The sequence below is a fragment of the Amborella trichopoda genome, chromosome 7 (genome assembly GCF_054954075.1).
Source record: "Amborella trichopoda isolate Santa Cruz 75 chromosome 7, AtrichopodaSantaCruz75HAP2 v2.0, whole genome shotgun sequence".
Lineage (NCBI taxonomy): Eukaryota > Viridiplantae > Streptophyta > Magnoliopsida > Amborellales > Amborellaceae > Amborella > Amborella trichopoda.
In genome coordinates, this window is record NC_142342.1 from 32,813,984 (window position 1) to 32,831,034 (window position 17,051).

Here is a 17,051-nt window from a genome sequence, read left to right on the forward strand (position 1 = left end):
GGGTTTGAAGGAGATTTTAGAGAGAGACTGGGTGGACCTCTATTGTTGGACCCCTAATGGGAGTACATTGTTCAGGGTGGTGACAGACAGGGAGTATTGGGATTTGATTTATGGGATTTTGAAAGAGTTTTGGTTGGAACATGTGATGCCAGCTAGAGAGGCATTGTTGGCCTCTGATGATGAGGTAGCGGCGCGTCGATATATGCCTTTGGCTAAGCATGTGCGCACTAACAATGTTATTGCTCAAAGCCGACTTTTGGCTGCTGAGGGTCGATTATTATGTAAGGACATTGGTGGTCAAGTCAAGTTCTTTAGGTAGAAAACAGTAATGGGGAAGGAGAGAGATGGGGGAGGGAGAAGATCATCTCAATTCAAAATATGAAGAGATAGAGAGAGGGGGGAGGGAGATCATCCTAAATCGATCTAAAGTACAGAGAAAAAATGATTTCAGTCTATTTGCTGGTTTTATGTTCTTATTTCATGATGAAAGTGGGGGATTATGAATGCATTGATCTTTCAAGATTGGTTCTGATTGTTTTTGCTCAAAGGCATTTTGGGCAAAGTTGCATTCTTTGTACTTTTAACCTATCAAAGAGGGGAAATTAATGTATGTTATGTATTCAATGTTTATCATGAAGATCATTGTGCTTACTATTCTGTATTATTGTGCTCAAAGAGAGAGAGAGAGAGAGATTGGCTGTCTGTTTTGGTAGCTGGCAACCAAGTTTATGAAGAGAGAGCGAGAGATTGGCTGTCTGTTCTGGTAGCTTGCAACCAAGTTTATGAATAAAGAAAACTGTTTTGAATTTTTTCTGAAATTCTTTTATTTTTTGACCAAGATCCAAGATATCCTTAAAAATTAAAAAGAGATTACATCATTAAAAACAATAAGAGAAGGGAGAGAAAGGCCACCTTTAGCCAACGAATCTGAACTCTTTTCTTAAGCCCAAAGATATTCTAAATCCTCAAAAGTAGAATTTCTATTTACTCCCTTGGATGAAATCCCACCTACGATTAATTTAGGACTCTAAATTTTGGGCCAAAATCTCTTCGACCCATATCTTAACCTCAACAAAAGAAACTTTCTAAGTTATACTCTCTATGCACTTGATAAAAAGGAAACGGTTTGATAGGGTTGCAGTCAAAATAAGTGAAGCCGCACCTTGTAACTCATCGAAAATATCAATTCAATCATTGAAAAACCTTTAAACGGATCATCTTGGCTTGACCATTTTGCTTGTGAAAATAAAATAAAATTTTAAGCTCTAAAAATAATGTATATTATTACAAATTATTTAGACTGTCCAATTTGCCTTAAAAATTAATTTTCATAGATTCACGAGATCTATACTATTTATTGACTTTCAAATTTTATTTTTGGTGTTAGAAATTGATTTTAGAACCATTATAGATATTTTCACCATCGGAAGTGCTTTGCAGAGAGGATATGAGATGAGGTTGTATTTTTAAAAAAACTTCAACTAATTTTAAATTTTTTTTAAGAATAATCCTTGAATAATCATCGAGAAATTTTTGAAGTTATTCTTGGAAATTTTTTAATGAGAAAAAGTCCCCGAATTCTCGTGATCGACGGAGTAGAAGTAAAGTATGTTCCCGAGGGAGCATAGTATACACGTTCTTTTCCGTCTAAAACGCTCTCTCTTTAGATCCAATCTAAATCGAGAGCCTCTCTCCTAACGCTGAAGACTTCTGCCCCAGAGAATCGAACCGAATCGAGAGCTTCAAAACCTGAGAGAATCGGTTCGGAGATCCAAGCGCCATTTTACAACCAAGAATCGAAGGCCTCGTCCAATCGAGGGTTTTGAAGCATAGCGAAGATCCAGTGGCGGATCAAGAAATTCGTCTAAAAGGTACGTCGATTTTTCCTTTTTTTTTTTTGGTGAACGAACACACTCTAATAAATGAACCCATTTCAGTAGATGAGTAAGAAATTTCTGAATTTAGTGATTTGCAGTAAATCAATGGAAAACAAAGAAATTTCTCTCAAATTTCAGAAAATCCAAAGACAGTTCATGATTTTGCAGTCCCCATAAAAACGAGGTTATAGATATCTACCGCAATGGGTTTGTTGAATGAAACTTCAGGGTTTCATGAATTACGACTTTTGACTTCAGAGGCTTTTTTTTAATGAACCCATTTCAGTAAATCAGTAAGGATTTTTTTGTTTACAGTAAATTCCAAAAAGAGAGATTGCGGTGCTATTTCCATAAATCCAGAGTGACATTTTGTTATTTATGGTCCCAAAACAATTGTTGTGATTTACTGAATTGGGTTTTGAATGAACTCCATCCAGGAAATGAACCTACTGGGTTTCAGTTATTAGCAATATTGTTTCAGTTATTAGCAATATTCTGAAGTTGGTGATTTGCTGAAATTATGGTTTCTCGTGGTATGGTGTCTTCATTTTTCCTTTACATAGCAAAAAAAATGAAGCTTTGGTTGATTTACTGAAATTTAAGAAATTTTGGGATCTATTGGCTTTATGTGGCAATGATCTCATTTTGGGATTCATTACCACAGATGCATACATGCATGGAAAAAATTGACAACAATGCTTGTTGGAAACAATGTTTCAGTTGTTTGATTCTCATTAGGACATTTGCAAATATAAATCTGCTCTTCAATTGAGATCTTAGAGGCTGAGTTAGGTCTCTCTCTGTGTTCAATTCACTTTTGGTCTATGATGCTAATAAAAATTAGGAAAAATTCATAATTGTAATTTTATGTTTTTTGAATTTATCTTTAGGAATTAAAAATGGGTAACGTGAGTTTTTAGGAAAGATAAATCTTGGTGTGAGTTAGGCTTTTTTTTAAGCTTATCGTATATTAAAATGGCTTCAAATATTTAATAAGATTTAGTGAGAGATTTAAAGGGTATTTAAATTTGAGAAAGATAGAGGGATTTTGATATGGGGAAGATCAACCATGATAAAGATTGAAAAATGTGGTGCGTGACTTTAGATAGAGATGAAATTTTAGTTGAGAGAGAAGTAGGGAGGAGAGAGATCTAGATGGTACGTGAGAGGGAAAGAGATTATATTTTTATGATATTTTCATTGAGAGAGAAAATAGGGTGAGGGATGTAGATGGTACCCTCTCCCTTCATTCTAAAAGATTAGAGATCGAGAATTGAGTAAATTGATATTGAGAAAAGATCGTTGTGAGGGGTATTATAAAAGGTCTTAGAATGTGAATTGAATAAATTGATATTGAGAAAAGATCGTTTTGGGGTGGACTCCTTCTCAGAGTACCTCTCAGACCTCTGTACGAGGGTTTATTATCTCAACCATTTTTTATTTTTATTTTATTATTATAGTTGCTTTTTCTCCCTGCATGAATCTTTCAGTTAGTCAAATCAGATCTTAAATGCATTCTCTATTTTTTTGATTTTTAACCTAATTTTGTGAACTAATCTTTCGAGTATGGATTTTTTTTTTTTTTTGAATTTGGTGCCTTTTCAGGATGTAGCTCCATTCTTTTGATCTTTTTATTTGATGAATGATGAATCTGGTCAGTTTGTGTTGGTTTGCTTATTGGGTATGTTTGTTGTGCTTCCAATCTGAGTGAAATTTTGAGCGTTTCAATTGTTGAAACCCTAATATGACGCATTTGGTAGAGAACCTTTATCAAAGAAGTCTTTTCATTCAATCTAAATGTTTGGATTTAGCAGATTTAGGTTTAGAATCAGTTTCATATATGCAATTTTTTCTGAATTCTCTATCTTAGTTGTTAGTTTTAGCTCAACTCTTTGTTTTCTATCAGTTAGTTGCTACTCATTTGGAAATTATTTCTTTTTTTTCCCTGCTCTATTGATAGTTTAGATCTGTCATTTAAATATGTTGTTGAATGCTTCGTGGGAAAATTTGTTATTCTCTTTTGGTTGCCGTAATAGATCGATAAGTTTTTCATATTATTTACTGTAAGAAGTTCTGATTTCCTAGGTTTATTTATTGTTTCCTGTAATTATTATTAGTATATTTGGTGTATGTGTTGATGGTGAATATGTACTTCTGATATGATCATATGAGGTCCTCGTTTGATATTTTAGTTTCAATATATCTGATACGATCATGCTAGGCTGTGAAGGCATGTTGTAGTTCATCACCCTCCTTGTGATGATTTGCAATCTGGAGAAAATTCTTCAGACAAACCTGCTATTTGTGGTAACTTATATTATGTGCTGGAGAAATCTTTATTAAAACTTCCTACATAGTCATGCTATCATGTTAGAGTGGTACTAATCATAATGGAATTCTTTTAATGCTTTTTGAGTTTTTGATAATCTTGAGGGTAGTAAACTATGAATTATGTATTTTTTTTTTATGTAGTTGCGATTTTGTAAGTTATTAGAGGAGTAGGTTTGTTTTTTTGGAGTTCTGAGCCACCATAGTTTTTGTTGCTCCCTGTGCTATATTTGACTTTTGTTTCCTTGTTTAATAAGAATTAATTGCTTATCAAAAAAATGAGTGCACTGGTTGCAACATGAAATTGCTGTTGAAGGATTGATTGGTATGTCCTTTTTAAGTAAATTGCTCTTTTGCAAAACTGTGGATGAAATTATAAACTTGTGGATCGATAAAAAAATGGGTCCTTAAGAATTGGCACCGTAACGTCTGTCAATGGGGAGGCTAGTCAATAGAATGATATCTCTCATCCCTGGAATTCTCCTTGACAGCATCTGTAAATTTTTTTTTTTATCTTTACATTTTGTGCTCAGGCTTCCCCTTTCCAGTGTCAATGTGAGCCACATGAAAGAAAAATCATCAAAGGATGATGAATTGCTTTTTATTTTTTGTTGGTTAGGATAGCTTTTGCCCATAGCGTTACAATGTCTCCCTTTTCTCTGAGTCAAATATATGATATATAAAACATTCTGACCTTTTGACACCCACACACAGACACTCTCTCATAAGTTGTTACTTATATACAATGGTGTTTCCTTGTAGAAATCGGTTGGATCTCATATGTTCATGACAAACTCAAGTTCCTTGTGCTCTCAGGTGATTCTGAACTAGTTCTGTTACAGTTGAACTCTTTGTAACTGCGGACACATCCAGTGGGTCTCTGGGAAATCTTCAAAATGGTGATCAGATATTATTCGTCTCTGCTTTCCTTTCTTTTCTCTTTCAAGAGTTTGAGCGTGGATGGTTATTGTCCACTATTACGATGGGGCTCTTTCAAGCTTATTAGTGGGGACTTCTTTGCCCATTTCAATGGCGTATAAAGTCCATTATACCAATAATTATTTGATGTTTCATTTGTTATTGTCTATAGGTGGTTCTTGCAGCTTCCGTTATAACTAAAACAGGCAAAGGTGAGAGTTTTGTGACCATGATCACTAATGATAAACCACACTCCCTTGTAACATTTTCAAATTCTCATTAATACTTGCATTTTATTCATTATTAACTGGGTAAGTCTGCTCTGCTTTGGGGTTTATAAAGGCCCATTCATCTATTTTTTCAAAAGAAAAAGAGCCATTGTTCTCTCACTACAGCTTTGGGGCTTTTCCAGACCTTGCTTTGTATACTACTAATTTGCTACAATATGCTGAAACGAAGAGAGATCAAACCTTGCTTTTGTCGATCCCATTAGCCTTTTGCTTCATCCTATCCTTGGTATCATTGATGCCTGAACATTTTGAAAAAGCAAGGTTTGGAAAAAGTCTCAAACCTTCATACTATCCTTGGTATCATTGACCTCAAAGGTTGCTTTTGTCCATCTCGCTAGCCTTCTGCTTCATCCTATTCTTTTTGACATTTTCTTCTGTTCAATGTTCTATAGTTTTGTTGTCATTCTTTTGATTTAATTGTCCTTTTGTTGGCAGCCTTGGTTTCAAGGCAGTTTGTGGACATGACTCGCATCAGAATAGAGGGACTACTCGCAGCGTTCCCCAAGTTGGTTGGCATAGAGAAGCAACACACGTATGTAGAGACGGAGAATGTCCGCTATGTTTATCAACCCATTGAGTCTTTATATTTGCTTCTAGTGACAAACAAGCAGAGTAATATTCTTGAAGATCTTGAAACCTTGAGGCTTTTGTCAAAATTGGTACTTTGTTATCCTTCTCTTCTTCACTTTTCAAGTTTATGGCTAATTACTTTTCTGGCTACTAATGTTTATTCCCATGAATCTATCACTTTAAGGTACCTGAGTATTCTCCTGCTTTGGATGAAGAGGGAATTTGCAATATGGCATTTGAGCTGATTTTTGCCTTTGACGAAGTCATATGCCTTGGACACAAAGAGAATTTAACTGTTCCACTGGTCAAGAAATACTGTGAAATGGACAGTCATGAAGAGAAGTTACATCTTCTGGTTAGGCAGAGCAAAATCAATGATACCAAGGATAGGATGAAGCAAAAGGCTAGTGAGATCGACAAAAGCAAGGTTTGATTTTTCTCTTCTTTTCGGCATATTGTCATATATTAGTAGTAGTATACAAAACATCATAGGCCCTGACCCAAGGGTATGTATCTGGTAGTTTGCCTTATATGTCCACGTTAGTGTTCTTAAGGTGAGACTGATCACTGATGGTGAGAGCACTGGTCCGATCGGACAAAACTGGTTCATTGGTCAGACTGGTCAAAGAATTTAAAAAAAGGAAAAATGCACAAAAAAAAAAAGACAAATAGAGAAAAATATAAAAATCCCTGAAAATATTAAAAATAGTAAAACTTAAAAAACATTGTGAGCAAATCTGAACTTATAACACACCATATGCACATATTTCACATCTCATGATACCCATCATCAACCCATCAAGCAAACCAAAGAAAGATTATGACATAAATGTTGAACTATTGAAGGAAAAAGGTCATAAGTCATATTGGAACATCTTTCATGATTTCATCTATCAAATATCAGCACTTTCCTGACTTACGACAATTGCCATACTACCACAGTAACATTTAAGCATTAATGGACAAAACATGCATTAAAAAGATATATTTCATTTAAAAAATAGAGTAAACCTAAAATAAAGAAACTAATGCAAAAGACTGAAAATAAGCATCTATCAAGTATGAACGTTTTCCATAGTTTCATATATAAGTGTTAAAGATAATGAAAAAGGATGGTGAAAATTAAATACCGAGGAAAAATCTAATATATATTTGAAGAATGCATATAATCTTCCAAAAAGCAAAAACATAAACAATAAACCTAATATTGAGAACAACCTTTAAATGAAACACAAGAAACAATCTATTGCATTGATTTGAAAAAATTATTTTTGGCAAAAGTCCTAAAAATCCAACTTTTTCCATTTTTAAATATAAAAAGAAAATAGTGCAATAGACCTAATTGGGGCTGCAAATCAGATGCATTGATGGCTGGAATCCTCTCCTGCAGTGGCCGAAAATTTGCCAAATGCTTGTGGTGTTCTTTGGGTAGAGAGATAGAGAGCCAAAATCACCAAAAAGACCTTTGTCTTTCTAAAAAGTGGTTTTTAAAATCCCAAAATCCACTCATGTATTTGAAAGACCAAAACACCCCTACCTCAATTTAAATAATAAAAAAAACCCAAAAAAAATGAAAAAAGACCTGAAAATTGAAAGCGCAGTAGGTTTTTTCGTCCTTTTTTTGACCTTATTGGGACTGGTCTTTTCCGCCGTTCTAGTCAATGGACCCGCTGGATCGCCGGTTCTTGACCAGTTCTATGGCCATTCTAGTCCAGGGGGGTTATACTCACTAGAATAATTCGCTGGTTTCCTGTCTAGTTTTAAAAAGATCTTCTTGCCCTTGGTTGAGTAATTAATCTAGCAAGTGTACGTGGCCAAGTTTTAGGGTGTATGTGGATTCTACATCAAACTATGGTTTGGTGCATCTTGGGAATCAATCTGTTTGTAAATGATGAAGTCAAGTAGTTTGCTTGTGGCACGTGATACCACATGAATTGATGGTCCATTTGCAAAAGATATCCAAAACTTTCCTCAACTGAACTCACTCAAATCGTCAGTGCTCCAAGACTCCACACTGCCCACAAACCTCAACATGAACCCACAAAATCTCTTTCCCTCTCTCTCTTTCTGTACAATCGACCAAACCCACTTGTCAAAACTCTCTCTCTTTCTCTCTCACCCTCTCTCTCCATCGATGAACTCCCTGCCTAAAATAATCCTAAAACCTCTTACTGGCATTCTTTGCCACCTATAAAAATCATCGTCAGCATCACCATCAGAGCCTTTTTTCAATTATTTGGAGTCGGCTACATGAATCTAGGTCATCCATTCTGTTTTATAAGGGGCCATACCCTCAGTGAGGCCTTAAGTCTTCATATCTTTTTTCACTATTTCCAACTATGTCCTTTTGGGCCACCTGTAAAAATGAATTCCCCATTTTACTAGCCATTGTCTGCTACTCTCAGCTGCAATTGGGCAATCCATTGCCGGGTTTCTCAAATTGTGATGAAATTTCTGATGTTTTACTCGGGCCTGTAAAAAGACTAGAACCAAAGGTTTGAGACTGAGAATGAAGAAAAAAGCTTAGAGAATTAGTGAAATACACTTTGATGGAGGAGAGAGGGGCAAAGACGCCCTTCCCCCCCCCCCCCCCCTTGAGAAACCAGTTCGCTTAACCACCATCTCTAACTTTGCTCGTGGAACCATGATCGGAACCATAATCTCCAATTGGTGAATCACTGTAACCTCCACTAATTTAACACAAAACACCACCAAGATCTTCACTGATGGCTTCCAAGTCATTCACCCTGATCTTTTCAATATAGGCATAGCTTTAGGTTATTTGCAATGTAACACTTAGATCAGTTCATCCCTCAACCTCTTTATTGTTTCTAATAAAATCTCCCACTAGAAGACTATTAGAGAAGATTCACTGCTATTGGAAAATTCTGAGAATATGTTGCCATATAGCTTTTAGGTAACTTGCAATATAACACTCCAAATCAATTCACCTTGTATTTGTGAAGATCTGCCTGTATTGGAAAACTATGAGGATACATACCAACTTATCATATAGCTTTAGCTAGTTTTGAAAAGAACAATAATTGCTTCACGTCTTATCTGCTTTACAGTTCAAAAAGTGGTCATTGGGAATTCCTCTGTGGACCATGGAAAACCATAGTCCAATGGAGTGGTCGCCATCCAAGAAATGATTGCCAGTGATGGAAAAAGAATGGGACCCACCAGAACATGATCTGAGCCCAATGATGGGGCCCACTCAGTCTCCATTGTCATTCATCATTTGATTGGCTGGCGATGTACACATTGGACTATGGTGTGGTAAAGTCAATGCATTGTAGTGTAATGGGCTGAAAGAGTTCACCCTGCAATGTCGTTTCTAAGCATATAACCATGCAAATGTCGCAATGTGTCTGTGTCTGTGTGTGTGTGCTTGTGTGTGTGTGTGTGTCTATGTGTCTGTGTGTGCGTGCGTGTTTGTGTGTTTGGACCTTACTGGCCTGACCTCTTGTCACCTTGCTTTGGACTTTGAGCCATCCAACTTGTGGCGTTTGAGGTTAGATCTTGAATTGCTTCTTCCTTCTTTTACCGAATGGGTTACTTTAGATTTTGCTTTATTTTCTTCCATGATTGGTCAAGGGAATAGAACTATATATCCAAGTGAACTGTTGTAGGCCTTCGGTGCAAAATGGACTATTGAACACAAATGCCTCATCCACTGGCCTTCTGTACAAAATGCGCTATTGAACACAAATGCCTCATTCACTAATCAGCAATCCTTATTTCTGAAACCATTTCAGTCCCTATTTTGGCAAGGGTCTTGTGCATCCTTGAAGAAGAGAGCCCATTTGAAGAGATTGCACAATGACAATGTTTGGTGCAGCCAAATATCTGACTGAGTTCTCATGGAAAATCCACCTTCCAAATATGGGTGTTCTAGACAATACTTGGTTTTTCTGAGTATTTGAATATCATAAGCATTATATGATCAATTTTCTTCTATAGATTTAGAGTTATCTAGTTATATCCCTGTGTTTTCCCTTGATTTTCTTTTTTGGCAGATCGATAAATCTAGAGGAGATAAAGGAGGGTTCATGTCATCTGGGCTCGGAAGACTTGACGATGGCTTCAGCAAAATGGGTATTTCTGGTGGTGGAGGGGGTTTTGGCAGTGGTTCCGTTCATGGATTGGGTGCAGACTTGGAATACCCTAAACCAAAAGGTTTCTACTCATGATTTATGCTCTTTATCACTTAGTTGCAAAGTAGCAGTATCTATTTTAGAAGATTTGCAACAGTTTGAATTTTTTTCGAATTTGTAATATCTGTGAACCATTTCCTAATTTTTTGAAGCTTGGATAAGTTCATCCTTAGTGATTGATTTTGACATCTCTTTGAAGTTGAATCAATAAATAACCATGTCCCTCCCCCCCCCCGCCCCCCACTTTCTCTCTCTCAGCCAAATGGCCTACAGCGACAAGTAATTTGAAAGGCAAAACCACTTAGGTAGGGGCATTGTTAATGATACCACCTGAAATTTTATCAAAGCAGTAAAAACAGCAAAGAAAAAAAAAGGAAAAAGAAACTGATTTGAGCTATTGTTCATCAAATGGATGCTCGAGAACCATCCTTGGAGTGAGAATGGAGGTAGAGCATTTTCTGAGCTTCAAATCATTGTTTCTTAGGTTGATCTCGGCGATTGATCGATGCTATCAATGAAGATGTGTTGAGAATTTTTGGGGTAAAAAAAATCCCCCTGGCCCTTTGGTGTATAAATACACTGTAGTCCCTTGATCCATAGAATGTTATTCCCGAGTGTGTGTGTGCCTTTGTACTTTTGTGTTTGTGTGCTATCATTATGTGATTTACTTGGTTGCTATTTAGAGTTTTACTTCCCGTAGAAGTCCTAGTTTATTTGCATGGCTATTAGATGTGCCTTTTTGTTGCATAAGCCTCTTTATGATGAGCAGTATATAGCTGACCCCACTATGTGGCAAACATATCTAATTTGACAAACACTTCTTCAGGCCCCTCATCGGCAGATGCCCCTGCACAAGCTCCTGCAAAGGGTCTAGGGATGCAGCTAGGGAAGACTCAGAGGACAAACCGATTCCTTGAATCTCTAAAGGCTGAAGGCGAAGTCATTTTGGAGGATATATCGGCAAATACCAGTTCGACAAAGGCTTCTTTGGCAGTTGTCTCAACAGATCCTGTTACATTGAGTGTTGAAGAGAAGATAAATGTGATGCTCAAGAGAGATGGCGGGTTGAGTAACTTTGAAGTGCAAGGCACACTTTCACTTCAAATACTGAGCAGAGATGACGGTTTCATTCAAGTCCAGGTACTGTCCCTAGAGTCGTGAAATATAAGCATTTTTAATCTGGGAGTGTATACAATTTTTGTTAATCGGAGTGGTTCCCTGTCAAAATGTTCAGATATTTAGGTTTAGTAACAAAAGGGTTAAGATATTTAAATTGGATTTTAGTTAACCTTTTCTTCAAAAAAAAGATATTTAAATTGGATTTTCTATGGGTAACATCCCCCATTTGCCCATAGGCTGTCTTCAAGAGCCTATAACACCCATCGATTTTAAAAAGAATACGCTTTTATTTCTTTGCGAAGCACTATTTTAAGTAGGAGCTAATATATAATTACTTATATAGGTCTCAAAGTAAAAAAAATATAGGGCTTTCAATTTCTTTTGATCTTTCTCTAGAAATATGCAATTTAGTTACATCGGTGGGTTCAAAATAGAAAAGAGAGTATATAAAAGTCCACTTACCTTTTTTACAAGGGGTTTAGAACATGGTTAGCAAGTCGGGAAAAATTACTTACATAGGTGGGTTCAAAGTAAAATAATATGGGGCTTGATTAATGTATTTAATCAAGATTCTTAATTTACTCTCTTTGTTAATATACTTATCTTTAAACTAATATTACATTAATGAAGAAATAAAGTTTTAGGGAAGAAGCTCTTTTGAAAAAAGAGAAAATACAGATTTATATTGGTTCCATTAAAAAAATGCAATTTTTTGAAGATCTTTTGAAAAATTTGGAGTTCTTAACGGATTTCAAAAAATCGGAGATTTTTTGAAAAAACTGCATTTTAAATGGAGACTTGCTAACTGGTTCAGAATTATCCTTGTCTGTTAGATTTGGAATCGTTTGGCTGGGTTGTGCCATTGATTGGACACAAAAGTCTCAAAAATATATTTTATTGGACATTGTGATGTGGATTTACATTTGATGGCTAGGGATTATTATGACCTGCAACCATATGTAAATGGTCTCATAGTGTTTAACCCCAATAAAAAGGGAATTTCAATTTCTCTTGAGGCTCATCCTTGTAACTCTCTCTCTCTCTCTCTCTCTCTCTCTCTCTCTCTCTCTCTTTCTCTCTCTCTCAAGTTATGATGTTTCCCTCAGTAGAAGCCAAAGCCCTGAACGGCCACTCTGTGTCTTGAGACTGCCATTCCTCTCTCTCTCTCTCTCACACACACACACACAAACACACACACACACACACACACACACACACACACACCCCTATTTACAATGGTGCTTCATAAAGGAAAAGAGGAGCTTCTTTTGTGGAAAAAAAAAGGTTCCTCTCTCTCTCTCGCACACACACTCTCTTTCTCTCTTTCACACGGACAAACACACACACACACACACACACCCCTATTTATAATGGTGCTTCATAAAGGAAAAGAGGAGCTTCTTTTGTGGAAAAAAAAAGGGGTGGTGTTGTCTTTCTAATCAGTCATAATAAAATAGGTACTTTGAGAGTCTTCTCGACAAGTTAGTATCTTGGAATACTTCAAAAATCTTATTTGTTTTTTTTTGGGATCCCTTGAAACATAGCGGAGAATTTCTATAAAATAGAAAATAAAAAAAGTTAAAGAATGAGAAAAAATGCATCTTATATCTCAATTTAATTTACCGCGTTTTATTACTTGCAGTTGTTATGAATTATGACTTACATTTCAGGTGTAAACATTTGTTAGATGTCCCTAGGTTTCTGTTTAGCAGTAGACATCTCAGTTTGGGTGAGTTCATATCATTGAAGTTTGACCTGTCACCAAACAAGCTGTGCTAAGCATGAATGTATTTTTCCAATACTTATTTGAGAAAAGGTGATGAGCGGGAATCTAGTGTATTTAAGAAGAATATATTTCGTTGTAAAGTCTTTTGATGATTTCATGATTTTGAAAAACGTATATGGTGAAATGTGTGTAAATAATGTTAATCTCAAAAAGTATTGACCTGTCTGGTGACATGTAAGTGGAACTGGGCTGCTTGCTTTGAAGCATTAGAATTTTGCAAAGAGCATCATAAGTTTGTCATCTGGGTATTCAATAAAAGAAATAGGGGATACATAACCGAAGTGTCTTTGCCCAGATTGATACAGGAGACAATGTGGATTTCCAGTTTAAAACCCATCCTAACATCAACAGGGAGTTGTTCTCAAATCAAAATATTCTAGGCCTCAAAGATCCTAGTAGGCCATTCCCCACTAGCCAAACGGGTGATGCAGCTGGACTTGGCCTCCTCAGATGGAGAATGCAAAGCACCGATGAGTCTCTTGTTCCATTGAGCAGTGAGATTAAGTTCTCAACTTTTCATTGCATTTAGTCCTCCTTTCTATATTGTATTTCATAAAGGCTCCTACTATTTGTGAAAGTTTATGGAAGTCCAATGGACTTTGGAAAAACAATTTTGCATTGGGTCACCACCATCCATTGAAATGAAGGGTAATAGAGATCCAGCAGAACAGGAATGACATCAATGTTGGGTCCCTCTTTCTCCATCTGTGTTCGTCATTTCAATGGACATGATGACCCAATGGACGATGGTTTCTCGTAGTTCACTGGATTATATTATACGTATTTTGTATCTTGTGTACTCTCTAGGTTCTTATTTGGAAATATATTCGTAATTTGGTAGTCAACTGTTGGCCATCTGTTTCTGGTCGGGAGACATATGTGAGCATAGAGTATGAAGCTTCATCAAAGTTTGATCTCCACAATGTTGCCATTTCGATACCTTTGCCTGCCGTTCGCGATCCTCCCAGTGTCAGGCAGGTTGATGGAGAATGGAGGTGAGTCTCGGTCGTTTCTTATCTTTGTTGATTTATTTTTTTTGCCAAGTTTACATTGTGCTTTTGGGGGAATTCTGATGGTTTTCATTTGTAGTGATGTTCTAATTATGCTTTTGACTTGTGGGGCGATATTTGGGATAATTTCGGCTTGCTGGTCTAAACTTAAATGGGGTCTACAGTATTGAAGAATGTAGACTAATTTCAGAGGTTATTGGCCCAGTTTTGAAATAATTATAATTAATTTCATGAATCGAATCAACCAAACCAAGTTATTAAATTCTTCTTTCTAAATTCTACAGAAAATTTGGCAAACTTATCTGACGGCCAGATTATCTGTTTCTATCAAAAACTTGTATTTCTTCTAATTGACTTTGACTGAAATTCAGTCTGATAACCTAATTTTTGGTTTTTTGCCTCCTTTCAAAACTGTTCTAAAGACAAATTTCAAAGGAATCTGTGGTTGTGCACACTCACGCATTCATGGTGTTCATAAAATTTAATTATGCACCTATATGATTATTGTTTTCTGATTTGAACGATTGAGCTTTTTGCATGCTGGTATGCTTTACTGATGTATGATTTCATCTGCAGTTATGATTCAAGACGTACTTGCTTAGTGTGGTCCATTCTGCTCATTGACAGTTCTAACAGGAAGTGAGAATACAATCTTTATATTTTTGTTAGCATATCCCTTTGAAAGGGAAATCATTTATTAATGTATTCTCTCTCTCTCTATTGATTACTGAAAGATCTACATGGATGAAATTGTGCCAGTGGTTCAATGGAATTTGTTGTGCCGGCAGCAGATTCATCAGCCTTTTTCCCTATCAATGTGGAATTTACATCACTCAAGACATTTGCTGAAGTGAGGGTAAGTTTTTCGAAGTCACAGCAGGAGCATTATAATAGTTTGCAAATCTGTGTGTGTGTGTGAGAGAGATAGAGGTAATGTATCGTTCTCTACTTATGTGCAGGTTGCTGGAATTGTAGCTTTAAAAGGAGGTGCTCCTCCGAAATATTCAAGCAAGGTGCAGTTGCTGACTGATAATTACCAGGTGGTTTGATTTTGAGATGAGGGAGGGCTTAATGCTATCTGTTGGCATTTTTTTGGTTAAGATGAAATAAAGAGTAGAGTGACCATGCAGGTATAAATTGTCTGATTTTACTAGAAATGGAACCAAGAGCTCGCAGATGTCTCATTTTTTTCGTCGTTTTGGTGTCCTGGGTGACTATTGTCTATGATTGATTTGGCGATCTGTGTGGTGTTTTGTGAGCTTCTCCTTAATGAATACAAGTGCTATATTTTGGTGTCTAATGTGACCATAGCACCACAGTTTAAAGGTATTATATTAAGGAAAAGAATACAAAGAGACCTTATATTTTTAAAACAGGGAGTTCATAATTGCTTTCGTCCATTAGATTTCCAATTGGGTGGTTGTAGCAAACTTTGTGATAGACCCTAATCAACAAACTTCAAAAAAAATAAAAAGTTCTCAAACTCTGAGATAGTCTCCAATCTATCCTATTTGACATCTAATGGTTAGTAGCAATTTTGACCTCGTAACAAAGACAAATGGTCTTATAGTATGTATGTAATTTATCCTCAATTAGATTTTCTTTCCAAAATTTTGCTATTGCTCGTTCCAAAAAAAAAACTTTGGAATCAGCAAATATTGCATACGAGAGGTTTTGAGGATGTATCCTTTAGAAATACACCCAAATGACAAGGATTTGCATATTCTACTGTTCGAAAATGCCCATAATTGTATGGGTGCAATTTGTATAGAGGTGAGGTTCAAAACAATCAAAGTACAATCTACCTTCAAGTAGTGTTGAGAAATGTGGCTTCAATATTGGAAATCTTTGTAATAGCCTTAAAATATATTTTTATTTTTAAGTATAAAATTTAAACCTTAAAAAAAATGTAGATTAAGCATATTTATGAAAACTAAAAAATCTTGAAAATTGACCATCTAAAAATGTGTTACAAGAAGAAAAAACCGCTCAAATGAAAGGCAAAATGAAGATAGATACAGATCAAATTGAAGATATTAGGCATGACAAACATTTTTTTTTTGGAGATAATTTCATTTTTATTGATTTTTTTGATACAAGGGGAAAAAGAAAATAAAGATACAGAAGGTAGAGATATTGCAGACGAAAAAACTGTGAAATCCGATCCAATTTATTGTAATCGATTAGTTAACATGTTAGTTAACCGTATTCTGAAGCATGGAAAAAATCGTTGGCTTATCAAATTATCTATCGAGCCTTGAAAAGGATTCAACAAAAGACAAACAAATCCAGCTCCGCTTTGCATTATTCATGGTGTTACTGTAGAAAATACTTTATGTGAAGATGGTGATGGTGCAAATACATTCCGTGCTTTTAACCCAACTCAAGTTGAAGAGACTTGCATTATTTCCATAACTTGAAGTCCATTTTTTTCTCATGTTAATGCATCTTGATGTCGAGATGATCAATTTGAGTATATTTAGGCATCAAAACAATTTTTGAGATGGGTGTTAATTTGATTGTTTAGAGCCTCGGCACTGTATAAACTTTTCCTAATTGTTTAGGACTTCAATTTCTTTTGAAAGCCAAAAGATATTCTACTCCCTTGAGAGTTACCTTAATTCTTATTTGAATAAAAAGGTCACAATCTACTTTCCCTTGAACAAACAAATTAGCCTCAATAAAAAAACATTCATACACCCTCTAAGCTTTCGAAAAAAGTAATCTTTCAAGATTGAATACAAACCATCCAATTTTTAGAAGGTTAGGTTTAAGTGTTAGAAAACTTATATTTCAAAATTTCATATTGAAAAAATCTTCCCAAGTGGGTCATCTGATTGAGGGAGTGAAGTAAGCTATGCTCGCGAAGGAGCACAATATATATGCTATTTGAAAACAGTAATTTTTATTCTTGGATGTGTCCCAAAGTTTAATAAGAAAAAATTCCCCATAAATGGCTCTTTTGCCCGAGGGTGTAAGTGTACAATATGTGTGCT

General features: G+C 35.8%; 1 protein-coding gene across 3 annotated transcripts; it reads left to right on the forward strand.

The window, feature by feature from the left end:
• Positions 1-1,696: 1,696 nt before the first annotated feature.
• Positions 1,697-15,428, forward strand: LOC18426459 (coatomer subunit delta). Of its 3 annotated transcripts, XM_088872121.1 has the most exons (13): positions 1,697-1,871; positions 3,483-3,558; positions 5,022-5,104; positions 5,296-5,335; positions 5,849-6,072; positions 6,168-6,410; positions 10,003-10,162; positions 10,967-11,280; positions 13,341-13,539; positions 13,887-14,040; positions 14,632-14,694; positions 14,815-14,911; positions 15,015-15,428. In XM_088872121.1, the coding sequence occupies exons 3-13, from the start codon at positions 5,102-5,104 to the stop codon at positions 15,102-15,104; spliced, it is 1,587 nt and encodes a 528-aa protein (XP_088728247.1). In that variant the 5' UTR covers positions 1,697-1,871; positions 3,483-3,558; positions 5,022-5,101; the 3' UTR covers positions 15,105-15,428. The 3 variants fall into 3 exon arrangements, with proteins under 3 accessions (XP_088728247.1, XP_020518171.1, XP_006833168.1); XM_020662512.2 differs by lacking the exon at positions 3,483-3,558 and having other exon boundaries at positions 4,968-5,104; XM_006833105.4 differs by lacking the exon at positions 3,483-3,558.
• Positions 15,429-17,051: the final 1,623 nt, after the last annotated feature.

What these genes read in the sequence shown, in the direction of transcription:
- LOC18426459 (XM_088872121.1), top strand. An exon ending in GTGAGATCGACAAAAGCAAG is followed by an intron (nt 6,411 to 10,002) that starts GTTTGATTTTTC and finishes CTTTTTTGGCAG; the next exon opens with ATCGATAAATCTAGAGGAGA. An exon ending in AGACATTTGCTGAAGTGAGG is followed by an intron (nt 14,912 to 15,014) that starts GTAAGTTTTTCG and finishes ACTTATGTGCAG; the next exon opens with GTTGCTGGAATTGTAGCTTT.